The sequence below is a fragment of the Macrobrachium nipponense genome, chromosome 20 (assembly GCF_015104395.2).
Source record: "Macrobrachium nipponense isolate FS-2020 chromosome 20, ASM1510439v2, whole genome shotgun sequence".
NCBI classification, from domain to species: Eukaryota; Metazoa; Arthropoda; class Malacostraca; order Decapoda; family Palaemonidae; genus Macrobrachium; species Macrobrachium nipponense.
Genome location: NC_061089.1, coordinates 61,484,262 through 61,509,878, shown reverse-complemented (window position 1 = coordinate 61,509,878; position 25,617 = coordinate 61,484,262). Strand labels below are relative to the sequence as shown.

Below are 25,617 nucleotides of genomic sequence, written 5' to 3'. Positions count from 1 at the left end.
AACTGCTTAATAATCTAATTAAAAGGATGTTGAAAAACGTCGACATAACTGAGGAGATAAAAGTTGAGGATTGACACTTGATGACGATAACGGTTACGGACTTGTATCTTATCTTAAACGAAATGTGCGCTGTATATACATTGATTAAAGGTCCTCATCTTTTTATATTGAGTGTTTTGTATTTCTTCCGCTAGAGTTTACAGCGCCTAGCCACACATAATTGAGAATGAACCAAAGTTATGTTGTTTAGTGTCGTCACTGTGAGATCGTGTACGAAAATAGCAGTTATTTACATCGATTCGTTTGTCTTTTATGTCTGCGTGGGCTATCCTTAAATACTCATGACGTATTTCTTTTTATGAATCAGTCCTATTCGTCAGTCTATTTCTTCAACTTAGTATGCACTGATGACCATTCAGTCCTTATCGTTCGAAAATGAATGTTTGTGTTTTTAATATTCATGCATCAGTTAACTTATTTGTAGCCGAACATTACCTACTGCTTACAATTTGGAAATAAATGTTTGTAATCTGAACATTCATCAGTTTATCAACCTGTCATTTTCGAACTATTATAACAAGCAGTGAATCTACATATTTACTTTTTCTTTTTACAACAGAATGGCCAAAACAGATAATAAAGCTTGAAAACTGGTGCCCTGTTGCCATGGTCGCAAAACAACGCCTGAATGCCTGTGGCGTCAATGGGCACTAATAAGCATCTGTAATGTGGCATCCTCCTTCAGTCTAGCTGGGACACTCGGCTGGACCCCATCCACACCGCGGGCTCCGAAGGATCACTAACTTGACCACAAGTAAGGATTTTCTTCATACTAAAGATTTAATCATGGAAGCACGCTCACACTAATATATATATATATATATATATATATATATATATATATATATATATATATATATATATATATATATATATTATATATATATATATATATATATATATATATATATATATATGTGTGTGTGTGTGTGTGTGTGTGTGTGTGTGTGTGTGTGTGTGAAGATAAAAGGCCCATAAAACACTAACTGAACGTCGCATCTATATATATATTGCGAGCACTTCCTTCTGTTTTCCTGACCACTAGTAAAATATGGACATAGGATGTCTTACAAGAGTATATATACAAAACATATGTAGGTGTGGCAGTAAATCTCTATTAGTGACCCAGGAAGGATGGGAGGACACCAGGGAATAGTTTAATATTGCGTACGATAGAGGAATGAGAGGAGAATAAGCAAAGACTACGCGATGGAAACAGCGAAATTTCTGCAAAAGGGGGAACAGAGAGGAGTGTCGTGTGAAGGAAAAGGTAAACTGAATGAAAGTGTTACGACTCAAGTGTTGTGATGAAAGTAAAGCTTTGTATATGAATGATGATAGAAAAAATTGCTGGAGTCTACTTGGGTACATTATGTGGAAAAAAAGAGACAAGCACTGTGGTAAAAAAAAAAAAATTTAGAACTGGTGAAGAGAAGAGTCAGTGCGCATTGAGGAGATTAGTTCTTGTAAAAGATCGCGAAAGTGTAAGGATTGTACGAAACGGTTGTACAAAAAGTAAAACGGCGCAAGCCCTTAGAGAAAGGTGGAGAGAGACGTAAAGAGGACTTAGATTAAAATGTCCTTGATACCTACGTAGGGCGCGCGTGACTGTGCGCAATATGGATATGGCTGTGCTCTATACATAAAAGGTGGCCTCGATGTATCCGTTTAAAGCAACTGAGATTCTGGAGGAAATAAGTCTTTGCGGTATGCTTTAGGAGCAAGAGCCCGTGCTAGCTTAAGGTTGGCATTCTAAAATAATAAGGAAGTCATCTTCACAGGTGGTATCATTTTTATTGGAAATTTGAAGAATAAGTATGGAAATGACAGTTTATTGTGGATCTGTTTTATTTGACACGTATGCATACAAATGTTATTCTCTCTCTCTCTCTCTCTCTCTCTCTCTCTCTCTCTCTCTCTCTCTCCGCTGCTATTAACTCAGTCTGTAAAGAAACTAAATTTAATGTCATACTGACCAAAGCAGTGTTAAATACAGGCAATCAAAATTATATATATTAATATATATATATATATATATATATATATTAATTATATATTGCTACTTTCAAAATGCATGTTTTCCCCTCTTTGAAATGTCTTGTAGATTGTGTAACATTTTTTCAGATTCCTAGATAGCTTAGAATAGGATGTTTTAAAATGTGTGTTCAGATTTCGCATTAACGTCTTGTAAAAGAATATATATATAACGTAAAAAGAGAGATCCTTGTCTTTTCAAAGCTGCAAATGTTTAACTTTTATGTCAGCACTTTGAAATTAGAGTCTGCGAGATCCGTTTGCGTCCCTGCTCTGTCAGCGCGTTTGATAATGAGCTTGACTCTTTTTACGTGGTCATCAAAAACATGTCAATCTTAATTATCGTTTTACCCTCCGTTTCAATCGGGTACGTATCTGTTGAGCAGTCTTGTCTTGTACGCGTAATCTATTCTTTTCGAAGTCCCACGTGGATGTTGCACATTGTGGGTGTAAGATTGCGTCAGATTTCAGAACTTTCGAGAAGCTTTCGTGCCTAGAACGTTTTGAGACATCTGCTCTGTCATTTCCATAAAGGAAGAGATTTTCATTCGATCTTAAGACCTCGAGGCAGTTAGATCTCTCTCTCTCTCTCGCTCACTCTCTCTCTCACTCGACATCGAGATTAAATTAACGTAACGTAAATTTGGTCACTCATATTGTGAGAATTGTATATTTGATATTTCTTAGAATTTATTTAGTTTATTTAATTTCTTTTGTGGAATCTGAACAAACATTTCGTAACGGCGCCTTGTTTTTGTGAAAGTGTAATTTACAAGAGAAGAAAAGAAGTTGGTATACCAAAAAGTAAAGTGTGTTATATTTTTATTAGTTGCAACTAATAATTGTTAGGAACAGTGAATAACTAATAATGGATAGGGAGTGTGTTTGAATTAATAATTGATAGGAACTGTTGTCTGTTACGAAGGTTTGGTAAAAACTGTTGATTAGTGGTTTTTGAATGAAAAAGATTTACACTTTTACACATTGCTGATATTTTTTGTGTTTGTGTCTGTTCCATTGTTTGTGCATTTATTCATTTTCTTATTGAAGTGTGTCTTTTTGTTTTATATTTTCATTTGCATTCACAATTTAATTGACTTAGTTATTTTCATTGCTTTATCACTGCACATTTAATTAAATTTAACACTTGTGAATTGATTTGCATTTACTTAGAATTCTTTTCAAGTTTTATTGTTGTTTAGCACTTGTGAATTAATTTCAAATTTTCAATTATTGCCTAACACTTTAAATTTTGATTGAATTAATTTTCTTGAATTTTGTGATAAATTAATTTTGATTTAATTTTACTTAATTTGATTCAAGAATTAATTAAACTTTACTTTGTTTTCAAGTAACAGTAATTTTCCCTGATATTGTGAATTTCACTTATAAATTTTGAATTTAATAATAAATTTTTTGTATTTTAAAATTTTATAAGTGTTTCTTTATCTTACACCAGTATAAATATGTATAATTATGATTATATTCATGTTAGGTAGAAACATAGAGTGGTAATTGATTTGCTTTCCTTCAATTTAATTGAAGTGACTTAGAACCAGGGAAGTACTTAGACTTCTGAAATCAGGGAAATACTTAGAGTTTTGAAAGTTGTTGATGGAGTGATGCCCTTTGATTAATTTAATTACTTACAAGATTACCTCACACCTGTTTTGATGAACTTAGTCTGATTTTTTGTGCAATACTGGTAAGTGTTAAGGGATCACTGTTGCCTTTAGAGTATTCAGTCGTTTAAATGTGTTATGAGGGTTCAGGTGTCTGGCTTTTGGTGAGGTAATATTTGATGCATGGTAACCAGATACTTGGCACTTCGTAACATTATTTAATGGTGCCCAGACCGGGAAAGCAGATTTCATTATCACTCTAGAATATACTGGTGGGGTGTTAGGAATATATTTTGTTAGGAGAGTGACCATATAATTTTGTTTTGCATTTATTGTATTGAATTGTAAATTGATAACTTAGAGGAAAATGGCTCAGTTCAATGTTCAGGAATTTTTAGCAGCTCCTTCCGTCCAAGTTCTGTCTGAAACCACTCTGTCTAGAGCACAGTGGAGCGCTTTAGCAGAGGCATGTGGTGGTTATGTGTCTACTAGTATGGTAAAGGCACAAATAAGATGTATTGCTATGGAATCATTGATAAACTCTGGTAGAATAACTGATGAAGATGAGTTAGAATTGGCTCAAGAGTTGTTGAATGTAGCACGTGCTGATCTCATAAATAAGCAAGCAGAAAAGAAAGAGAAAAGTGATGCAGAGTTAGAGCTTAGACGCATTGAAGCAGAAGAGAATTTGATTAAGCTAAAAAATGCTTGCTGAAAGAGAGAGAATGCAAGCTGAAAGAGAGAGAATGCAAGCTGAAAGAGAAGAAGAAATGGACAGGGAAAAACAAGAAAGAAGAGAAAGAGAAGAAGAAAAAAGCAGCAGAAGAGGAAAGAGAAAGAATAAAAGAGGAAAGAGAAATCGCAAGACATGAAAGGGAAATGGAATTAATAAGAGCTAGATCCACATTACCTGTAACACCGTCTAACCTAACCAACCAAGGTAAATTCAAAGACCCTGTATTTGATGTAGTGAGAGTACAGAAGTTAATCCCTAAGTTTACTGAAGAAGCTCCAGATGAGTTTTTTTATCACTTTGAGAAAGTGGCTTCAGGTATGGGATGGCCAGAGGATAAATGGTCAGTTTTGCTACAAAGTGTCTTAATTGGTAAAGGGAGAAGTGCTTATCTAGCCTTAACAGCTGATCAGTGTAAAGACTACAAGGTACTTAAACACAGTGTGCTACAAGTTTACCAGATGACCCCAGAGTACTACAATGAGAGATTCAGAAATTTAAGAAAAGATGAGAAGGGAACCTTCTTAGATTATGCTTACAAAGTGAGAAGGTGTTTCAAACGTTGGGTAGAAGCTGCTAAAGTTAAAACTTTTGATGAGTTAGAAGAGTTACTTGTTCTTGAACAGTATCTTAAGGGAATTCCTGAACATATAAGAGCTTATTTAAGAGAGAGAGAAGTGAAGAAACTTGACAAAGCTGCTACACTTAGTGAAGATTACAATATAATCAGTAGCAAACGTAATTACAATGTCAAGTACCAGAGTCAACAAACGCCCAGGTTTTAAGTCTTTTCCAAATAACAGGAACAAATTTAATGGGAAACCTTCAAGTGATACTTACTAAGAGTACACAAGGAAATACAGCTCAGCAAATTAATGTGAAATCCTCATCCAGTTTTTCAAGACAGTTACAGAAACTTAATGTTGTCTGTTTCAAGTGTGGAAGAGTAGGACACTACAGTCAAGAGTGTTACCGGAATCAACAGCAGTCAAAACCAGTTAGTCAAGTTGTGAAACAAACTACGAAGAGCAGTGTGGGAAAGAATCAGACTCCAGAGAAGAATGAAACTAAACAAGCTGAATGTTTAGCAACCAGTGGAAATGTTACCTCAAGCAGTGAGTGGCTAAGCAGTGTGGAGGCTTTTAAGCCATATATCTATGAGGGTATGCTGTCAACTCAAGAAGGAAGTATGCAGGTACAGTCAAGATATTACGTGATACGGGAGGGAGTAACCATAGTGTGGTAGTACGTGGTTCTCACCCTCAGTTGGAGAAGAGTCTCACAGGAGATTCAGTTATTTTGAAGGGTATAGGAGGAGAGGAAGTAACTCCTATATGCCGCTTACACCTGTCATGTGAATTGGTGACAGGGAATGTTGATTTTGCTGTAAAGGACTCACTGGCTGTGGAAGGTATACATGTTCTGTTGGGGAATGAAGTGGTTGGTGTGCCATTTATTCCTCCTTGTCCTGTAGTGACAGACAAACCATTGAGGATTAGTCCTACAGAAGAGTTGGAGAAGAATAACCCCACCACCTGTTTCCTAGTTGTGTAACTACCAGAAGTATGAAGAGGACTACGACTGTAGTGAAGAAACTGAGGATTTACACACCCAAGAAGGATCAAGTGAAGGATCTTTGTGCTTAGAAGAATTATTCCAGGGAAGTGAAGTTTCCCATAGTGCTGACCAGGAAGAGATTTCCCAAGAAGATGAAGAAGACGACAACGAAGAAGAAGAACCTGATGTTCCTGAAGAGACTCCGAGTAGTCAAAGTGTTGCTGAAGACAGTAGTGATACTACAGTAGCTGAGTTAGCAGATATTGAGAATTCAACCTTTGAAGTTGGTCAAGTGACAAGAGAGAAGCTGATGGACTTGCAGAAGAAGGATGCATCGTTAACTGATTTGTTCTTCAGAGTTGTTGATCGAGAAGAGATGCAACAAACTCCTACCTGTTACTATCTGAAGGAAGGTTTGCTGATGAGGAAGTACAGACCTACAGATACCAGGAGATGCTGTATGGGGCGAATATCATCAAATTTTGATTCCATATTCATTGAGAAAGCAAGTGATTGCAGTAGCTCATGAGTCTGGACATATGGGAATCAGGAAGACTGTGGAGAAGATCATGAAATATTTTTTCTGGCCTGGACTTCACAGAGACGTTAGCAGGTTTTGTCGTGAGTGTCATACCTGCCAGATAGCTGGAAAACCGAATGAAAACCATCAAGAAACGACCCCCCTACAACTATAGAAGTTAGAGAGAACCCTTTAGCAAAGTGATTATTGATATGGTTGGACCATTGCCGCAAGACAAGGAAAGGAAATGAGTATTTGTTGACATTAATGTGTCCAGTGACAAGGTATCCAGAAACAATCCCTGTTAGAAACATATCTGCCAAGGTAGTTGCTGAGAAACTTGTTGAGTTTTTCTCAAAGTTTGGTATACCAGAAATAGTACAAAGTGACAGAGGAACAAACTTTACTTCAAAGTTATTCCAGGATGTGATGAATTTGTTAGGAGTGAAACACAGTTATCCACTGCTATTCATCCAGAAACTCAAGGTGCCTTGGAAAGGTTCCACCAGACATTGAAAAGTATGCTGACAAAGTATTGTTCTGAGTCAGGAAGGGAATGGGATGTTGGTTTACCATTAATGTTGTTTGAAGTTAGGAATGCTTATCAAGAAAGTATGGGATGTTCACCTAATGAGATGATTTTTGGAAGAGAAGTGAGAGGACCGTTTTGAAGATTCTTGCAGAAATTGGGAAGAAAATCAAGAGGAAAGCCAAGCAGAGTATGTGAAGAACTTAAGGAAGAGGTTGAAAAGAGATTAGAAAATTCTCTTTAGAAAACTTGAAAATGAGTCAAGAGAAAATGAAAAGGAGATTTGATGCTAAGACTAAGCTAAGAAGTTTTAGTGTTGGTCAACAAGTGTTAGTGTTCTTACCTGTCAAGAGATTTCCCCTCACTAATAAATTTCAAGGTCCTTACCCAAAGATAATTCAGAAGTTAAGTGATAGAACTTATGTGATTGATACACCAGAAAGAAGAAGAAAACAAAGGAAGATACATGTGAACCTCTTGAAACCTTATTTCTCAGAAACTAAAACTGAAACTGTGTCAGTAACCCAGACAACTTTATCTACAGAAGACGATGATGGCTACGAATTGGGAGCTGCAAGCAAGATGAATAATTCTTCAATTTTGGAAAATTTGGAGGATAAACTGAAACATCTGAGTGTTGAACAAGGTGAAGACCTAAGTGACGAATTAGAAGTTTTCCAGAAATTTTTTCAGATGTGGGGCTAGACGTACTGATCTGACCAAGCATGAAATCAACATTCAAGAAGATGGAAAACCTTTCAAGCAAAGAGCCTATCGCTTATCACCGTATCATCGAGATGTTTTGAAGAAAGAAGTTGAGTATTTGCTGCAACATGGATTAGCAGAACCCAGTTCAAGTCACTTAGTTCTCCATGTGTGTTAGTGAAGAAACCAGATGGTTCATTTAGGATGTGTACTGATTATAGGAAGCTGAATTCTATCAGTGTGGCTGATAATTATCCTTTGCCTCTTATAGATCAGTTACTTGATAATATTGGGCAAGCCAAGTTTGTTTCCAAGATAGACTTGTTGAAAGGATATTATCAAATTCCCTTAGATGAGAATGCGAAGCTGCTGTCAGCTTTTATTACTCCTTTTGGACTATATCAGTATACTGTTCTGCCATTTGGTCTGATGAATGCACCCGCAACATTTCAACGAGTGATGGATCAACTGTTAGGATCAATAGAAGGAGTAGGTGTATACCTAGATGACATCGTGATTTACTCTACAACGTGGGAAGAACAGCTGAAGATTCTGAAGAAAGTTTTCAAGAAACTACAAGAAGCAGGATTAACAATCAACTTAGAGAAGAGTGAGTTTGGAAAGGCAACTGTACAGTATCTTGGGTTTGAAGTTGGGAAAGGCCTTCTTGCTCCAGTAAATGCTAATGTAGAAGGTATCCGTAAGGCTACCTCACCTACTACCAGGAAGCAGCTACAGAGATTTTTAGGCATGGCTGGTTTCTATCGTCGTTTTTGCCCAAATTTCTCAGCCGTAGTAGCTCCCTTGACAGACTTGACTAGTCCCCCCCCAAAGCTAAGTTTATTTGGACTCCAGAGTGTCAAGAATCTTTGAGAAGGTAAAAGCCATTTTAACTTCAAGACCAGTACTTCAAGCTCCAGACTTCGACAAGAAATTTGTGATACAAGTTGATGCGTCAGACTGTGGTGTTGGAGCTGTTCTACTTCAAGAAGATGAAAATAATATCTACCATCCTGTATGCTTCATGTCTACAAAATTGAAAAAACATCAGAAAGTATATTCGACAATCGAGAAGGAAACTTTAGCCTTAATCACCGCATTGAAAAAATTTGAAGTGTATGTGAATAGACCTAGGAATGAAGAAATTGTAGTGTTTTCTGATCACAATCCACTGTCATTTATCCAGAAAATGAAAAATCACAATCAAAGACTGACCAGGTGTGTCTGCAACAGTATAACTTAAGAGTGCAGCACATTAGTGGCAAAAACAATGTAGTTGCTGATTATTTATCTCGTTGCGAATCGTTGGATTCAACACCGTGATAAAAATCTTCTGGGGAGGTATATTATATATTGCTACTTTCAAAATGCATGTTTTCCCCTCTTTGAAATGTCTTGTAGATTGTGTAACATTTTTTCAGATTCCTAGATAGCTTAGAATAGGATGTTTTAAAATGTGTGTTCAGATTTCGCATTAACGTCTTGTAAAAGAATATATATATAACGTAAAAAGAGAGATCCTTGTCTTTTCAAAGCTGCAAATGTTTAACTTTTATGTCAGCACTTTGAAATTAGAGTCTGCGAGATCCGTTTGCGTCCCTGCTCTGTCAGCGCGTTTGATAATGAGCTTGACTCTTTTTACGTGGTCATCAAAAACATGTCAATCTTAATTATCGTTTACCCTCCGTTTCAATCGGGTACGTATCTGTTGAGCAGTCTTGTCTTGTACGCGTATATCTTTGTCAAGTCCCACGTGGATGTTGCACATTGTGTGTGTAAGATTGCGTCAGATTTCAGAACTTTCGAGAAGCTTTCGTGCCTAGAACGTTTTGAGACATCTGCTCTGTCATTTCCATAAAGGAAGAGATTTTCATTCGAATCTTAAGACCTCGAGGCAGTTAGATCTCTCTCTCTCTCTCGCTCACTCTCTCTCTCACTCGACATCGAGATTAAATTAACGTAACGTAAATTTGGTCACTCATATTGTGAGAATTGTATATTTGATATTTCTTATGAATTTATTTAGTTTATTTAATTTCTTTTGTGGAATCTGAACAAACATTTCGTATGGCGCCTTGTTTTTTGTGAAAGTGTAATTTACAAGAGAAGAAAAGAAGTTGTTGGTATACCAAAAAAGGTTAAAGTGGTTATATTTTTATTAGTTGCAACTAATAATTGTTAGGAACAGTGAAGAATAATAATGGATAGGGAGTGTGTTTAATTAATAATTGATAGGAACTGTTGTCTGTTACGAAGGTTTGGTAAAAACTGTTGGTTGTTAGTGTTTTTGAATGAAAAAGATTTACACTTTTACACATTGCTGATATTTTTTGTGTTTGTGTCTGTTCCATTGTTTGTGCATTTATTCATTTTCTTATTGAAGTGTGTCTTTTTGTTTTATATTTTCATTTGCATTCACAATTTAATTGACTTAGTTATTTTCATTGCTTTATCACTGCACATTTAATTAAATTTAACACTTGTGAATTGATTTGCATTTACTTAGAATTCTTTTCAAGTTTTATTGTTGTTTAGCACTTGTGAATTAATTTCAAATTTTCAATTATTGCCTAACACTTTTAAATTTTGATTGAATTAATTTTCTTGAATTTTGTGATAAATTAATTTTGATTTAATTTTACTTAATTTGATTCAAGAATTAATTAAACTTTACTTTGTTTTCAAGTAACAGTAATTTTCCTGATATTGTGAATTTCACTTATAAATTTGAATTTAATAATAAATTTTTTGTATTTAAAATTTTTATAAGTGTTTTCTTTATCTTACACCAGTATAAATATGTATAATTATGATTATATTCATGTTAGGTAGAAACATAGAGTGGTAATTGATTTGCTTTCCTTCAATTTAATTGAAGTGACTTAGAACCAGGGAAAGTACTTAGACTTCTGAAAATCAGGGAAATACTTAGAGTTTTGAAAGTTGTTGATGGAGTGATGCCCTTTGATTAATTTAATTACTTACAAGATTACCTCACACCTGTTTTTGATGACTTAGTCTGATTTTCTGCAATACTGATAAGTGTTAAGGGATCACTGTTGCCTTTAGAGTATCAGTCGTTTAAATGTTATGAGGGTTCAGGTGTCTGGCTTTTGGTGAGGTAATATTTGATGCATGGTAACCAGATACTTGGCACTTCGTAACAATATATATATATATATATATATATATATATATATATATATATATATATATATATATATATATATATATATATATATAGGATCATAGTCTGCTTTTACCAGTAGAATTGGCTACGAGCGTTTTTTGCATGCAATGATGAATCTGGAATAAAGACAATGAACAACCATGAGTTTCAACAAGGTACCCAATAATCTATGAAGGCCTAGAAGTATTGCTTCTCAACACAAACATTATTATTATTATTATTATTATTATTATTATTATTATATTATTATTATCGTTGTTGTTGCTGTTCTTTAGAATGTACGAAACTTTATAATCAAAAAGATCTAAAATTCATTCAGCTGCTCTGGAATGTTATTGGCGAAATGAGATTGCCGATTCGAAGAGAGGAAGCAGAGGAAAATAGTAAAGTCTTTATCAACTTAATTCATAAAAGCTCTTATACTAAAGATGGCATGAAATAGGATGATATTTTACGACTTACATTTACTGAAAAGAAGAAGAAGAAGAAGACAAACAACTTACAAAGCTGCAAGTCATTATGACAGCTATCAAATATACATAAGAGTTATAAAGCGATAGTGTCCTATAAAGGATAGTCAAATAAGATGCAAAAATGTTGCTCTGAACGGCAACATTTTTGCATCTTATTTGACTATCCTTTATAGGACACTATCGCTTTATACTCAAATGTATATATTCGGTGTCAGTAAATTTCGCCCTGAAAGTAAAAGATGATATTGTCGATGTAAATATTATCGATTATACTCAAGAGCTCTCGTAACACAATGCTTCCGATAGCAAATATTTTATTATATTTCGGACAGGATTAGGCCAATGTCTAGAACGATGACTGGCATTTGATAATAATATAAATGATAATAATCATGATAAACTAATACTGAACTCTCTAATTGATATAGAGAGTTTGTTATCAAAGACAACTGGATATTCATCAGACTCGTGACATAGTTCAGCCGCATTATTTACAAGCCGCCGCCAAATTCTTAGTTATCGTGAGACGCATTTCTCATATCAGTGTTGTCAGACATTTGTGAAGCGGACTTCAGTGCGCGCATATAATAGGCTTGGATCCACAAACTGCTGGTCGAGGAATTGAGAATATTTTCCTCTTAAACAAAACGACTCTTGAGATCCCACGCTCGGATTAATTTTGGTGAAAGGTGGGAAATTAGTTGGTTCTTATAATCATTCTCTAATTTTATCATTAAAGTTAGCCTCTCGTTGTTATGGCAATATTTTCCCCATATTCTTGTTGTCTAGTTCCAGTCACTACTAATGTTATCACTGTCATTGCTGTTGTTGATTATGCTATTTATTATCATTTCCAGGCATGGTGTTAATAACGCTGGCCCTCGTGGCCTTGCTGGTGACGTCATTGTGGCTCTACAGCAAACACCGGCTTAGTTACTGGGCCAAACGAGGCATTCTCTCTCCCCCGACTCTGCCTCTCCTCGGGAATTTCGTCGACATTGTGATGGGGAAGCCCGGCAGGTGGACTTTCGATGAAAAGGTAAATATTCAAAACTCCAAATGTTTGATCGTACTTCCAGCATTATATATATACACACACACACACACACACACACACACACACACACACACACACACATATATATATATATATATATATATATATATATATATATATATATATATATGTGTGTGTGTGTGTGTCTGCATTAAGCTACAAATGTCATTTACTATCTAATTCACTCTACCTCGGAATTAATATATTTTCTTATATGTTAACCGAAGGGGAATTTTTAGTTGATAATAATTTCGTCCCTCTCGTGGATTCGAACCAGTGCACAGAGCAGAGGTATCCACGAGAGGACGAAATTATTATCAATTAAAAAAATTCCCCTTTAATTAACATATACGAAAATGTATTAATTCCTAGGTAGAGCGAATTAGAAATTAAAGGACATTTGTAGCTTAATGCATGTATATGAATCACGGCGATGTGATAAAAATTCTATATATATATATATATATATATATATATATATATATATATAGATATATATATATATATATATATAATATATATATATACTTTTAGGGCATAGTTTTTCTCTAATACAATTTTCGTTAAAAGCAATTGCTTTAGTGGCATCAATAAGTTTCTTGCAGGTATCTTCATACCGACGAAGTTTTTTCCGATTCTCGTTCGTCAATTTCTGGTGAAAAATACGCAGACTTTCCTCTTCCATTTATTGAATTTTGTCACGACAGCTGTTTCGCCTTATGGCATTATCAAGCGACTACTGACTTACAATCTGACCTTTCGGCCTATTTATCTCATCGTGTGGGAGGTATGACCTCGAGGTATGGGTACTGGTTAGTCTAGGGATTAACAGCTTAAGGGCGTTGTTTTAGTTACAAAGAATATAAGGCATATGTACTGCGAACAATAAGAGTGAAAGTTTAAACATTGGTTAAATAAATATTCAAAATACAATGCCATGTGCTAGAGTTTCCTTAAATGTATGTTTAAAATTTAATATGTTACATGTTGGTTTTAGATAAAAATTACAAAATTACATACAGGAATGAAAATGAATATAGAAATCTAAATACGGGAGTACAAATATATGTATATATTTTATAGCATGCATAAAAGGTACAATAGATAATTTCTGTTTATACATAAATGTGTATGATTTAAATTTGATGTGTGTGTGTGTGTGTGTGTGTGTATGTCAAAATGGTCTACGTTGGTTAACGGTTGCTGATCGTGTTGGGCGGGGTCTCAGCGACCTGAGTAAGGATGTTACTTGACTTTCGCTGACGCTGGGTCTTCTCATGCCTTCCAAGGGGCGCGATGTTCTCGGTGGATTGGGGCGCGCTGTCTGGTCCCTGTTGGCTTGGGTATTCCTTCTCCTGCTGGAGGGGAGTATATGGTCCGATTCTTGTTGGACGTTCAAGGTCGGCTTCTGAATAGCGATGCTCACTGCTTCCGTTATTAAGAGGCGACCGTAGTTGTCTTCTCTGTGTACGACCTGGGTGCCTTCTATGAGCTCTTGTAGAGATGGCTTCCTGTCGTGAACATCTATGTAATGTTGATGGATGGCCCCTTGATTTCTATGAGCCAGCAGACGTCTTCCGAAGGGTCGTCTTGTAGTGTGCCCGATGTAGTTTGGCTGTGAAGTTTACACACCTCCTCTGGACAAGTAAATTTGTAAACTACATTCGTGCACATCTCCTTCGGTCCCCCCGGAGCGGTGCTGTTCTTCATTATTAAGGCTGCTACAAGGTTGGGCTTACATATATCCTGAGGCTTATTTTATGGTAAGGGGCTTTTGGGGTACGCCTCTGTTTATTATCCCGCGTAGTGTGCAGCAATCCTCCTTGTATGCAGACCCATAATGTACACGATGGTAAATAATCAAGTTTTCCTCGTTTTTCGCCATGGTGTTGGGTTGGGTGGAAAATTCGTCCATTTTCTTTTTTATTGCTGCTTCGTTAATTTGTATCTGCATACCCGTTGTTTGTCAGCAGTTGGCGAATTCGGTCGAGTTCGTTATGTATATCTTCCATGATGAGCTGTGTGTGAAGGTTCTGTTGACATACGCACTCACGACAGACTTTTTATATGCGTCCGGGCACTCCCGCGTGCGTTCAAGCAACGCCCAGCGTTCGTTGCTTTCGTATAAACGGTCGTCTTAAACGTCCTTCTTGTTGTTTTACCAGGACATCAAGAAATGGCAAAGTCTTCTGCTGGCTGTGCTCTGTGGTGAAGTGAGCACTGAGTTTCTTTTCAGAGCATCTGCTAGTTTTTTGGTATCTTCAGGCTCTTTTATTGTGACGAATATATCGTCGATGTACCGCCCATAAATCCTAGGTTTTAGATGTTCTCAAAGGTCCTTTCTTCGACGGTGGCCATGTACATATTTGCAAAGAGGACCCCTAGTGGGGATCCCATGGCGACTCCGTCTACTTGTCGAAAATAATTCCCCCTGATGAGAGAGGAAAGGGGCTCTGTAGTGCTAGCTTTCAGCATCTCTCGGAGGACATCTTCGGAAATGGGCAGCGGGTTCTTCTCGGACCTGTATACACGATCAAGAATGATGTCGATCGTTTCTTCGACGGGAACGTTCGTAAACAAAACTCTCAACGTCGAGTGAGGCAATGTCGTCTTCTGTCCTTTTTCCTGTAGGAGATCAATAAACTCCACCGCTGATTTCAGTGAATATGCACCGGTATGTAAGGTACCAGCAAATCATTCAGGACTTTCGCTATCCATATAGGTTGGGGATGTCATCTGAGAGATGATGGGCCTTAGGGGGTTGCCTGCCTTGTGTGTTTTCACTGTTCCGTAGCAGTAACCGGGCCCATAGTCTCCTTTTGTTACTTAGGGAATTTTACGACGTCTTGCTGATTGTTGGCCCTAGTCACAAGCCTCGACACTTTCTTTCTGAGGTCCTCGGTGGGGTCTTTTGTCAAGCGTTGGAATTTGGAAGTGTCCAGGAGGATCTATCCATCTTTTCAAAATAATCACTTTTTTTTTTTCATCACTACGTACACTGATGATTTGTCACCTTTCCGTATGATGATGTCTGGGTTGCTACGTAGTTCTTTAGCAGCTTCCCTCATCTCCTTGGTGATTAATGGCTTCGGACAAAAGTCCTCTCCTGTCGTCTGCTTCTCCAACAAGTTCATCAATGACGGTAGGTGTTTAGTTCTAGCTTAACCATCATCTCGGAGTTGTAAAAGTCGGTCTATAAGGGCCTCCGTTTCTATTCTCTTGGCTTCAGTGTGTGGTTTCTTGGCATAGTGGCACTGCAGACCCACGGTTCAGGAGGGACCTTTGATGGGGGCTAAGTGGTCGATTCCAGCCAGGTTGACGAAGCCATCTTTGTGTTCCTCACTTCTCACGGGGCCCCCATAAAGGATGAGTAGCTTCTTGTTGTGCCTCGTTGTCACCACCTGTCTGTATTTCCTCTTCTCTAACTCAAGCAGGTCACGTGCTTTTTGTTGGTCATCTAGTGGGCTGTTAATGCAGAAATCTTCCCAACGTTTTCTCTTCTCAACTTCAAGTTGCTGGATTCTTGCTGCGGATTCTTCTATACGGTGTCGGAGTATCTTCTCTACCTCCCTCCATCGTGTCCATGCCCGGTCACTTCTTCCAATACTTTAGGGCATAGTTTTTCTCTAATACAATTTTCGTTAAAAGCAATTGCTTTAGTGGCATCAATAAGTTTCTTGCAGGTATCTTCATACCGACGAAGTTTTTTCCGATTCTCGTTCGTCAATTTCTGGTGAAATATACGCAGACTTCCTTCTTCCATTTATTGAATTTTGTCACGACAGCTGTTTCGCCTTATGGCATTATCAAGCGACTACTGACTTACAATCAGCGAAAGTCAAGTAACATCCTTACTCAGGTCGCTGAGAACCCGCCCAACACGAATCAGCAACCGTTAACCAACGTAGACCATTTTGGACATAAACCAAAACACTACACACACACACACACACACACCTCAAAATTTAAATCATACACATTTATGTATAAACAGAAAATTATCTATTGTACCTTTATGCATGCTATAAAATATATACATATATTTGTACTCCCGTATTTAGATTTCTATATTCATTTTCATTCCTGTATGTAATTTTGTAATTTTTATCTAAAACCAACATGTAACATATTAATTTTAAACATACATTTAAGGAAACTCTAGCACATGGCATTGTATTTTGAATATATTTTATTTAACCAATGTTTTTAAACTTTCACTCTTATTGTCGCAGTACATATGTCCTTATATTCTTTGTAACTAAACAACGCCCTTAAGCTGTTAATCCCTAGACTAACCAGTACCATACCTCGAGGTCATACCTCCCACACGATGAGATAAATAGGCCGAAAGAAAAGGTCAGATTGTAAGTCAGTAGTCGCTTGATAATGCCATAAGGCGCGAAACAGCTGTCGTGACAAAATTCAATAAATGGAAGAAGGAAGTCTGCGTATATTTCACCAGAAATTGACGTACGAGAATCGGAAAAAAAAAACTTCGTCGGTATGAAGATACCTGCAAGAAACTTATTGATGCCACTAAAGCAATTGCTTTTAACGAATATATATATATATATATATATATATATATATATATATATATATTATATATATATAATAGCATGGCTCAGTAGTAAAGTTAAGGCTTAAAATTCGAAGGTCTATCACTTCATACTGCTCTCACCAGTTAACATAATTGTAGGTTGGTATATATATATATATATATATAATATATATATATATATTATATAAAATATATATATATATATATATATATATTATATATATATATATATATATCACACAATGAAGGCAGGGAAGCATATTTATTCCGTTGCAACGTTCCGAAGCAAGCATTATTTTCAAGCTATAAAGTAATAATACGTAATAAGTACAATTAAATCAAGTGACAAATATTAAAATACACAATATAAGGTATAAAAAAACGAATACACATAAAAATATGAATAAGGACCAGCCGTTGAGTGTGGAGGCAGAGGAAGAAGGACTGACCAAAAACCTGAACAGTTCACGAGAGACCGAGGCATATTAATAATATGTAATGTATCATTACATTAGAAGTGGCATGGGCGTTCAGAGAGGGGGGCCAGTTTTTTAATAAACAATGATTCATTAATTGTTAAAAGCTTATGATTGGCGGCTCTGCCAAAAACCTTAAAGTATTTGTATTGAATGAAATATTTGCATTTATCGATATGATCTCTTACGTCGGAAAATTCGGGATTTGAAAATTTAGTGCCATTCCATAGCTGACATTTCTATAACTTTCGATTCGGACCCTAACCTATATGCCGATCCAATATCGGTTCCTCGATTACATCGAGGACAAGCAAGCTTATGAATAACGCATGAGGTCATTATATGATAGATCCAAACGGTCTGTGGAGCTGAAGAGGCTAACGATATTCACTGGTTTTGTGGGTATAATTTTGATTTTCACGGCAGGGAGATGACCGAATTTCAAAGCTTGAAGTACTTTAAAAAGGCTGTATCGTGAATAAAAGGAAGACTGGAATAGAAAGGTAATTTAGGAACGTGAGGAGTAGGATGACGTGGAACAAAAATAGTTTTAAAAGACTTGGAGACGTGTTTAAAGAATGAGTGGGTGAGAAAGCAGTTGTTGTTCAAGTATTTTTTATTTCATTGTGAAAAGCTTGCCAACTAGAGGATAGAGCAAAGGCTCGGTGAAGCTTGTTTGATAAGGCATTAATCTTAAAATCAAGAGAACAAAAACTATGAAAATTTATACTAAGACCATGAATGTCTTTTTTCTAAAAACAGAAGTAGAGAAACCTTGAGAGGAGTGTGTTATTAAAGTATTTAAAAAATGTAACTGATTATTAGTCTCGCGTTCAATCGGAAATTTTATATAAAATGAATTGTTGATGACAATTAAAAACCTCTTGGCGTCAGACTGACTTCTAAAAAGTGCAAACGTGTAGTCTACATAGCTCTTATAGAATAGTGGATGGTAACTATGGGGACAAGTATCAAGCATGTGCTCTTTTTAGCGAGAACATGAAGATATCCGCGGCGATGGATAGGTCCAAGTGGAGAGCCCATAGCCATACCATCAATTTGTGAGTAACAACAACCATTAAAAACAAAAACGGCATCCTGCACCGCTAGATCTAAAAGTTTCTTGAAATCATTCTTACAGAACCCATTAAAACGAGACTCGTCCATAGGAAAAAGTGTAGGTAAAATAATATCAACGGTCTGTTGTTCAGGTACATTGGTAAATAATGACTCGACATCGTAGCTTACTATAACAAGATCTGAGTACTGTACAAGAATACTAGTTTTGAAATCATATGAATTAATTAAGGTTCCAAGAATTTTCAGCCAAGGGGGCAAGCCTGGGAACTAGATATTTTGCCAGTTTGTAATTGGCGTTATTATAAGACGTTCAGACAGGTTCGGACAAAACATTATCTTTGTGGGCCTTTAGCAGGCCGTAATTGAACCATAAGATGACTGAGCTGCATATAGAGGGACTGATAAGTATTCTCATTGATGATGGCACGGTCTTTTAAGTTTCCCAGAAATCGATCAATAAGGTCTTCTGTATTAAAGTGTTGAAAATTCAGGAGTTACTAACATCTGGAACTTAGTATTATCCTTTGAAACTGTTTCCACGTTAGTAATATAACCCTCCTTATTAAGAATAACCACTCCTTTACCTTTATCTGGACGGGTAATAATACTGTCTTTGTTTTTTTGCAAGAGATTTGAGAATATTTATACTATCTTCCTTCTTAAAAAATGGAACTCAGTATGTAGACGATTAATAAGTTTTATGTGTTAGGCTTTCAAGTTTTGATCAAAAGTTACGGACATCAAGGTTGAGGTTAAGATTGATAGAATTATAAAACAGGGAACTCCAGACTGACAAGGAACTGTACAAATGAGGACCTGTAACATGGTAAAGTAAAATCCAAACCAAGAGAGAGGTGGAATTCCTCTCATTTTGATCGGGAGTAATTTAACAGTTTTAGTGTCATGATTAAATTTCGGAACAGAAACGCCTATTTTGTGTAGTTTTCTCTCGTGAACCTCTTGGACATGGAAATCAAAGGAATTGATACATTTATTAAACAGATAAATGAAAATGTAACGGTCGAGGTTAGATAATTTGTTAACAACACTTTGCTGCAACTAAATAAATGACTTTCTTGACCTGTTGGTCTGCTTCCCCTGTCTTCATTGTATTGTTGGGTTTTGAGAAACCTCCACACTATACTATATATATGTATATATATATATGATATATATATATATATATATATATATATATATATGTGTGTGTGTGTGTGTGTGTGTGTGCGTCTGTGTGTGTGTCTGTGTAAGTACAAATTTTTGAATTGCATTCGGATTGAACCCCGGTCTTTCAAGTGAGAGTTCAGGGTATTAGCAGTTAACCGCACATGTCATAATAGAGGTTGAAACTAAGTACTCCGTACCTGAGGTTTTTCCCAGGCAGGCACCTATCATCTAACATACGAGTAAATTTTACCCAACTTCCCGACCCAGAAGCAAGTGAGTTGCCAACATTTCATTCGACTTACCCCTTCACCGTGAGGTATAACAGAAATGAACACATGAGAACGTGATTCAGAGAAACAAATTTCTGATTCACATTGTGTCAAAATCCCAGTCTTTCAAGTGAGAGCCAGGGCGTTAGCAATTCATTCTCAAAAGTAATAAAAGAAGTTGTAACTTAAGTACTCTGCACCTGAGGTTTTTCATGGTCAGGCACCTATAGCACCTAACATACAAACACATTTGACCCGACTTCCCAACTCAGCAGCGAGTGAATTACTAACATTTCCTTCGAATTAACTTTTACCATGAGATATGATGGAAATGAACACATGGGAGCATGATTCACAGAAATAAATGTCCGACTTACATTGAGACCAAACCTCAGTCTTTCACATGAGAGTCCAGAGTGTTAGCAATTCATTCACACAGGTTATCAAAGAAGTCGAAACCTAATAGAATTGCTAACATTTCCTTTAAAATTGACTTTACATGATGAGTCATGATGGAAATGAACACCTGGGAACGTATTTCACAGAAATAAATTTCTGACTCACATCAGGACCAAACCTGTCTTCCAAGTACAGGTCTAGGGAGTTAGCGATTCATCTGCATAGGTCATAAAAGAAGTTGGAACCTAAGTACTTCGTACTTGAGGATTTTCCCGGGCAGAGCCTGACGCCTAACATTCCAACGAATTTTACCCTACTTCCCGACCCAGCAGTAAGTGAATTACTAGCATTTCATTCAACACAGTGAGACGTGATGGAAATGAACACATGGGAAAGTGTTTCACAAAAACATTTTTCTTACTTACATCAAGACAGAACATAGGTCTCTCAAGTGAGAGTCTAGATATTACCAATTCATCCACGTAGATCCTAAAAAAAGTTGGAACTTAAGTACCCTGTACCTGAAGATTTTCCTATGTGCCTAACATACTAGAGAATTGTACCCATCTTCGCTAATATGTTAGGCGCTAGGCACCTGCCCCAGAAAAAACCTCAGGTAGTGAGTACTTAGGTTGCCACCGCCCTAGACTTTCATTCCAAAGACTGGGGTTTGGTCCCGATGTGAGTCAGAAACTTATTTATGTAAAACCTGTTCCCATACCAGAGAATTTTATCCAACTTCGCTGGTATGATAGGCACCAGGTGCCTGCTCAGGGAAAACCTCAGGAATGGGGTTCCAACTTCTTTTATAACCTGTGTGAATGATTCCCTAACGTCCTGGACTCTTCCTTGAATTGAAAGACAGGTTCCGTATTGATATGAGTCAGAAATTTATTTCTGTATAACACGTTCCCATGTGTTCATTTGCATATACGTACATGTTTGAATGTATTTCTGTTATGTTCCTGCATGTGTATATGAGGAATGATTGTGGATTTTCATGCACATAAATGTATATGTATTTTATCACTAGACATAATAGATCACAGAAATGTGACAGGCTATGTGTGCCTGTATGCAACTAATTTGCTAAACAATATATTGCAACTTGTGCTAGGAAATACATAAAGGTAAACTGTCTTCTTGTAAGGTTTGAGTTTCCAGAAAATATGAATTTGGAAAAAAATAAAGGGTGTTAGACGGAATAACGTTATTGTCACTATAATTTGCAAATGTACTCTACGAAAAGTGGAAGGTTTTGTATGCTTTTCGTCAGTAACAGAGTAAGAATTAGTCCAAATAAGGAGGCCAAATTTTAAACAATAGAGTTGATACAGAGATTTTTCTCACAAACTAAAATGTATTTCATACTAAGAATATTATTCATGTAATTATCCTTTGTTATAGAAAAATATTAGCCAAGATAGGAGAAGTATATTAATATGAAATTACACCATGCACCATTAACGCTCAGTTATACCTGTGCATTTATGTCTGTGCAGGTACAACCGTGGAGGTATAATTGTGCAGGCATAACTGAACGTTAGTGGCGGCCTTTAAGCAACTTCGTTCATTGCTTAAAGTTGCACAACTTTGATATCTTCTTTTAACTTAGGAACAAAGGATGATCCATAGCTTTTTCGTATCGTTGCTCTTCTACAGGTCTACAGAAATTACACCAAAGAAGGCCTTGGCGGGGCATACGTCCTTCTGTCGCCTGTTCTTTACATATCTGATCCAGAGATGATTAAGCAAATTTTGGTCAAAGATTTCGATCACTTTTCGGATAGACAGACATTCACTTCCTTACATAAAAATGATCGGACACTGAATGAATCATTGTTCAATAAAAACGGAGAGAAATGGAAAAGATTGAGAAACCTCATGACGCCTGCATTCACATCAGGGAAGCTGAAGAACATGTTCCACCTGGTCACTGAGAAGGCTGATGCCTTGAAGGCATTCTGCCTGAAGGAGGCTACCAAGAATTCCTATATCAATGTTAAAAAGGCATGTGGGAGATTCACCATAGACACCATCGCCTCCTGTGCTTTTGGCATTGAATGCAACTCCTTCGAAGACGAGGATGCCGTGTTCCCTGCGAAGGTGCCGCCCTTTTTCGCAGCTGGGCCTCTGAGAGTTTTGAAATTCATGGTGGTTGCCGCTTTTCCATTTATAACCGGTTTCATAGACTTAGGGGTCTTCCCAGAGGAGAAATTCTTCTTCCAACAAGTTGCAGAAGAGACCATCGCAGCGAGAAGGAGGGGAGCCAAAAGGGGTGACTTCTTAGACTTACTCTTAGAGGCACAAGCCAGTGAAAAAAATTTTCCTGATGATCAGACCAAAGCAAAGAGTAGGTGCCCTGGTGATGTTGTCCTATAGGAGGTTAATAACTATGTAGGGTAGTAACCATCTATATCTTTTTTTTATGTAAATTTTAAAGTCTTCTTGGATTTCTCGATAACAGTTCAATAGAAATTTTAGTCTTCTTGGTCACTAACCCGTGGTTAAAAAATCTATTGATTTTTCTTAAAACGGCCCACAAAAACTAGATATTTACCTTTAAGATGAATTAAAAACGTCATATTAAAGGCTACCTCGCTAATTCAAAATCTTATAGGTTGTTGAAAACCGTCCTACAAGATTATGGCTTATGGTTTAGCAATCTTTGGATTATCGAGAAAATCCCTCCAAAGTCTCGACAGGATTTAGCAACATTTAGAATGTTTAAAAAGATCCGCCAAAACTTGGGCTATGATTAAAATCTTTAGGCTGTCTAAGATCGCCGCTTCGGGCGCTTAGCGTTTTGCATTCTGATAAAGTAATAGATACGAAAAAAAAATTGCAATAACTGTTGGGACAAAGAAATCCCACCATCAAGAAACCAAATTTATTCATAATTGATGAGTAATGAAAAGTGGAATAATATACATAATGAGAAAGCGATGAACAAAAATTTTCCACTTGGAAAATCATTTTTATTATACTACGAACGTTAACCTATTTATTGATGTACTTGACAGAGTCTAACGTCTACAAATAAAAAATTCCGCCTGTCTCTGGACGATTTAGAATCTTCTAGATTCAAAGATACCCAGTCAAAATCTGCAGCACAGTCTTAAAACATTTTAATTCTTTATAAACTTCCTACAAAAATTCAAACCGTATTTTACAGTCTTCAAATTATTTAGAAACTGACTCGCCAGAATCTATCATTACAGTCCATGGTTTCAAAATCTTTACGTAGTTTAAAAATTCCATGGCATATAATCATAAGATTTTCTAAAAATATGTTTCCAGTATGTAGTAGGCCGTAATTTAGGAGCTTTAAGAACTTTGATTAAAAATGTAGTAATAAAATAATTTTGCTAAAATGGGTCTTCCAAATCGTCCTGTTCCTTTCAAAGAATGTAAAAAAAAAAAAAAGCAATCGCGCTAGCTGTTTTATATAAGAATAATGTAATAAATTAACCATATTTGTGAGGAATTTACCAGATGTATCTTTGTTAACGGCCTTTCTTGTTTCTTTCTATGTTTATTGTTCTTTTTTTATGGTAACACCTGTGAAAGGCTGCGTCCTGCGTGAGTGACCTATGCTCTTTGTAGTGGAGCTCAACTTCATAATTTCTATTTGTTGCACGAATCTAATTAAAATTTAGTTACCAATCTTGAAATTTTCCTTTTTGAACCAGCTACCAAGTATTATGCTTTAATTCCAATGTCATGTTAAAGCAAATGACTTTTCCTCGCTTTGAAACAAAGCTGGTTTCTAAGATCGTATTTCGAACCTTTGTCGTCAAAGCTGTATAAGAGAAACTTAGTAAATGTTCCATCTTAAAAGAACTAAATATATCACACTGATCGGCATTAAAAAAAAATATACTTCTTGTAATCTGAGCATAAAATAATCCTTCATACCCTTATGTCTTTGGCAGTTCTCGACGACGCAACCATAATTTCGCAGAGCATCTTGTTCATCGTCGTCGGTTACGATACGACAGCAACGACTATCGCAATTGCATCGTACCTCTCGTCCAAGAACCCCGAAGCTCAGCAGCGACTTCGTCAAGAGCTACAGGAAATAGTTAGGAAGGAAGGAACAATAACATACCAAGGAGTAATGGACGCCAAATACTTAGATGCATGCATAATGGGTAGGTATAGTATACCGAATATTGAGATTCTATGAATTTAAATGAGTGCGTCAGTTTATGTTTGTCAGGGAGCGTTAGTGAGAGCGTCATGTACATAGATATGAAAGTGGCAAATTAAACACTATAGTGCCTTCAAATCAATTTTCGAAGCTTGAATGAATAAGCTATACTTTACTGCAATTAATTTGCCCACTTATGATTATATGACTTTTATGTACTGTTAATAACAGTTATATGTAGATCGACACACACACACACACACACACACACACACATATATATATATATATATATATATATATATATATATAATATATATATATGTGTGTGTGTGTGTGTGTGTGTGTGTGTGTGTGTGTGAGTGTGTGTGTGTGTGTGTGTCGATCTACATATAACTGTTATTGGCAGTACATAAAGTCATTATAATCCTATATATATATATATAGATATATATATATATATATATATATATATACTATATATAATATATATATATATATATATATATATATATATATATATATATATATATATATATATCACGAACGAACACGTGCTTGAGAATATCACAAAATGCACATAAGAAGTTGAGTGAAAACCGGGATGTTTTCACTCACCTTCAGTCAGGTTCCTACAAGAGAAGTTGACAGAGCTTGTAAAAACAGAAGGGGGCCAGGGTTACAGTTTGTTAGTCTGGGCAGCGTGTTCTTTAAGCAAAAGAGACAAGTAAAGAGGATCAAAGTATAATCCAGGATGGAGATTTACGTTCCTTGTTGATGTGGCTTCAATAAAAGTGAACTCCGACAGATTCCTTTTGCAGTGATCGTTGACCCTATAGATTATCGAGTAATTATCCCAGTTAGCAGCATGGCCTGTGTTAAGCCAATGATCCACAATGCCATTATTTGTTAACCTCTTGAAATGGCCTATTTGTGCTGAGCCTGAGAACATCAGATTCTCACTTTTAGTCCTTTTGATGTTTGGTTTGATTGATATAAATCTTATTACATCTGTATACAATATTGTTTGAA

The 25,617-nt window shown here is 36.3% G+C and overlaps 1 protein-coding gene across 2 annotated transcripts in view; it reads left to right on the top strand.

Moving 5' to 3' along the window:
• The first annotated feature begins 621 nt into the window (after window positions 1-621).
• Window positions 622-25,617, top strand: part of LOC135226566 (cytochrome P450 6k1-like) — a 31,843-nt gene continuing 6,847 nt past the window's right edge. Inside the window, exons 1-4 of one of the 2 annotated variants that reach the window (XM_064266250.1) lie at window positions 622-814; window positions 12,281-12,462; window positions 22,095-22,785; window positions 24,368-24,586. In XM_064266250.1, the coding sequence (XP_064122320.1) occupies window positions 12,283-12,462; window positions 22,095-22,785; window positions 24,368-24,586 (1,090 nt within the window). In that variant the 5' untranslated portion in view covers window positions 622-814; window positions 12,281-12,282. Of the gene's footprint in view, window positions 815-12,067; window positions 12,113-12,280; window positions 12,463-22,094; window positions 22,786-24,367; window positions 24,587-25,617 lie in introns of those variants that run through there. The other variant, XM_064266257.1, reaches the window with a different exon arrangement.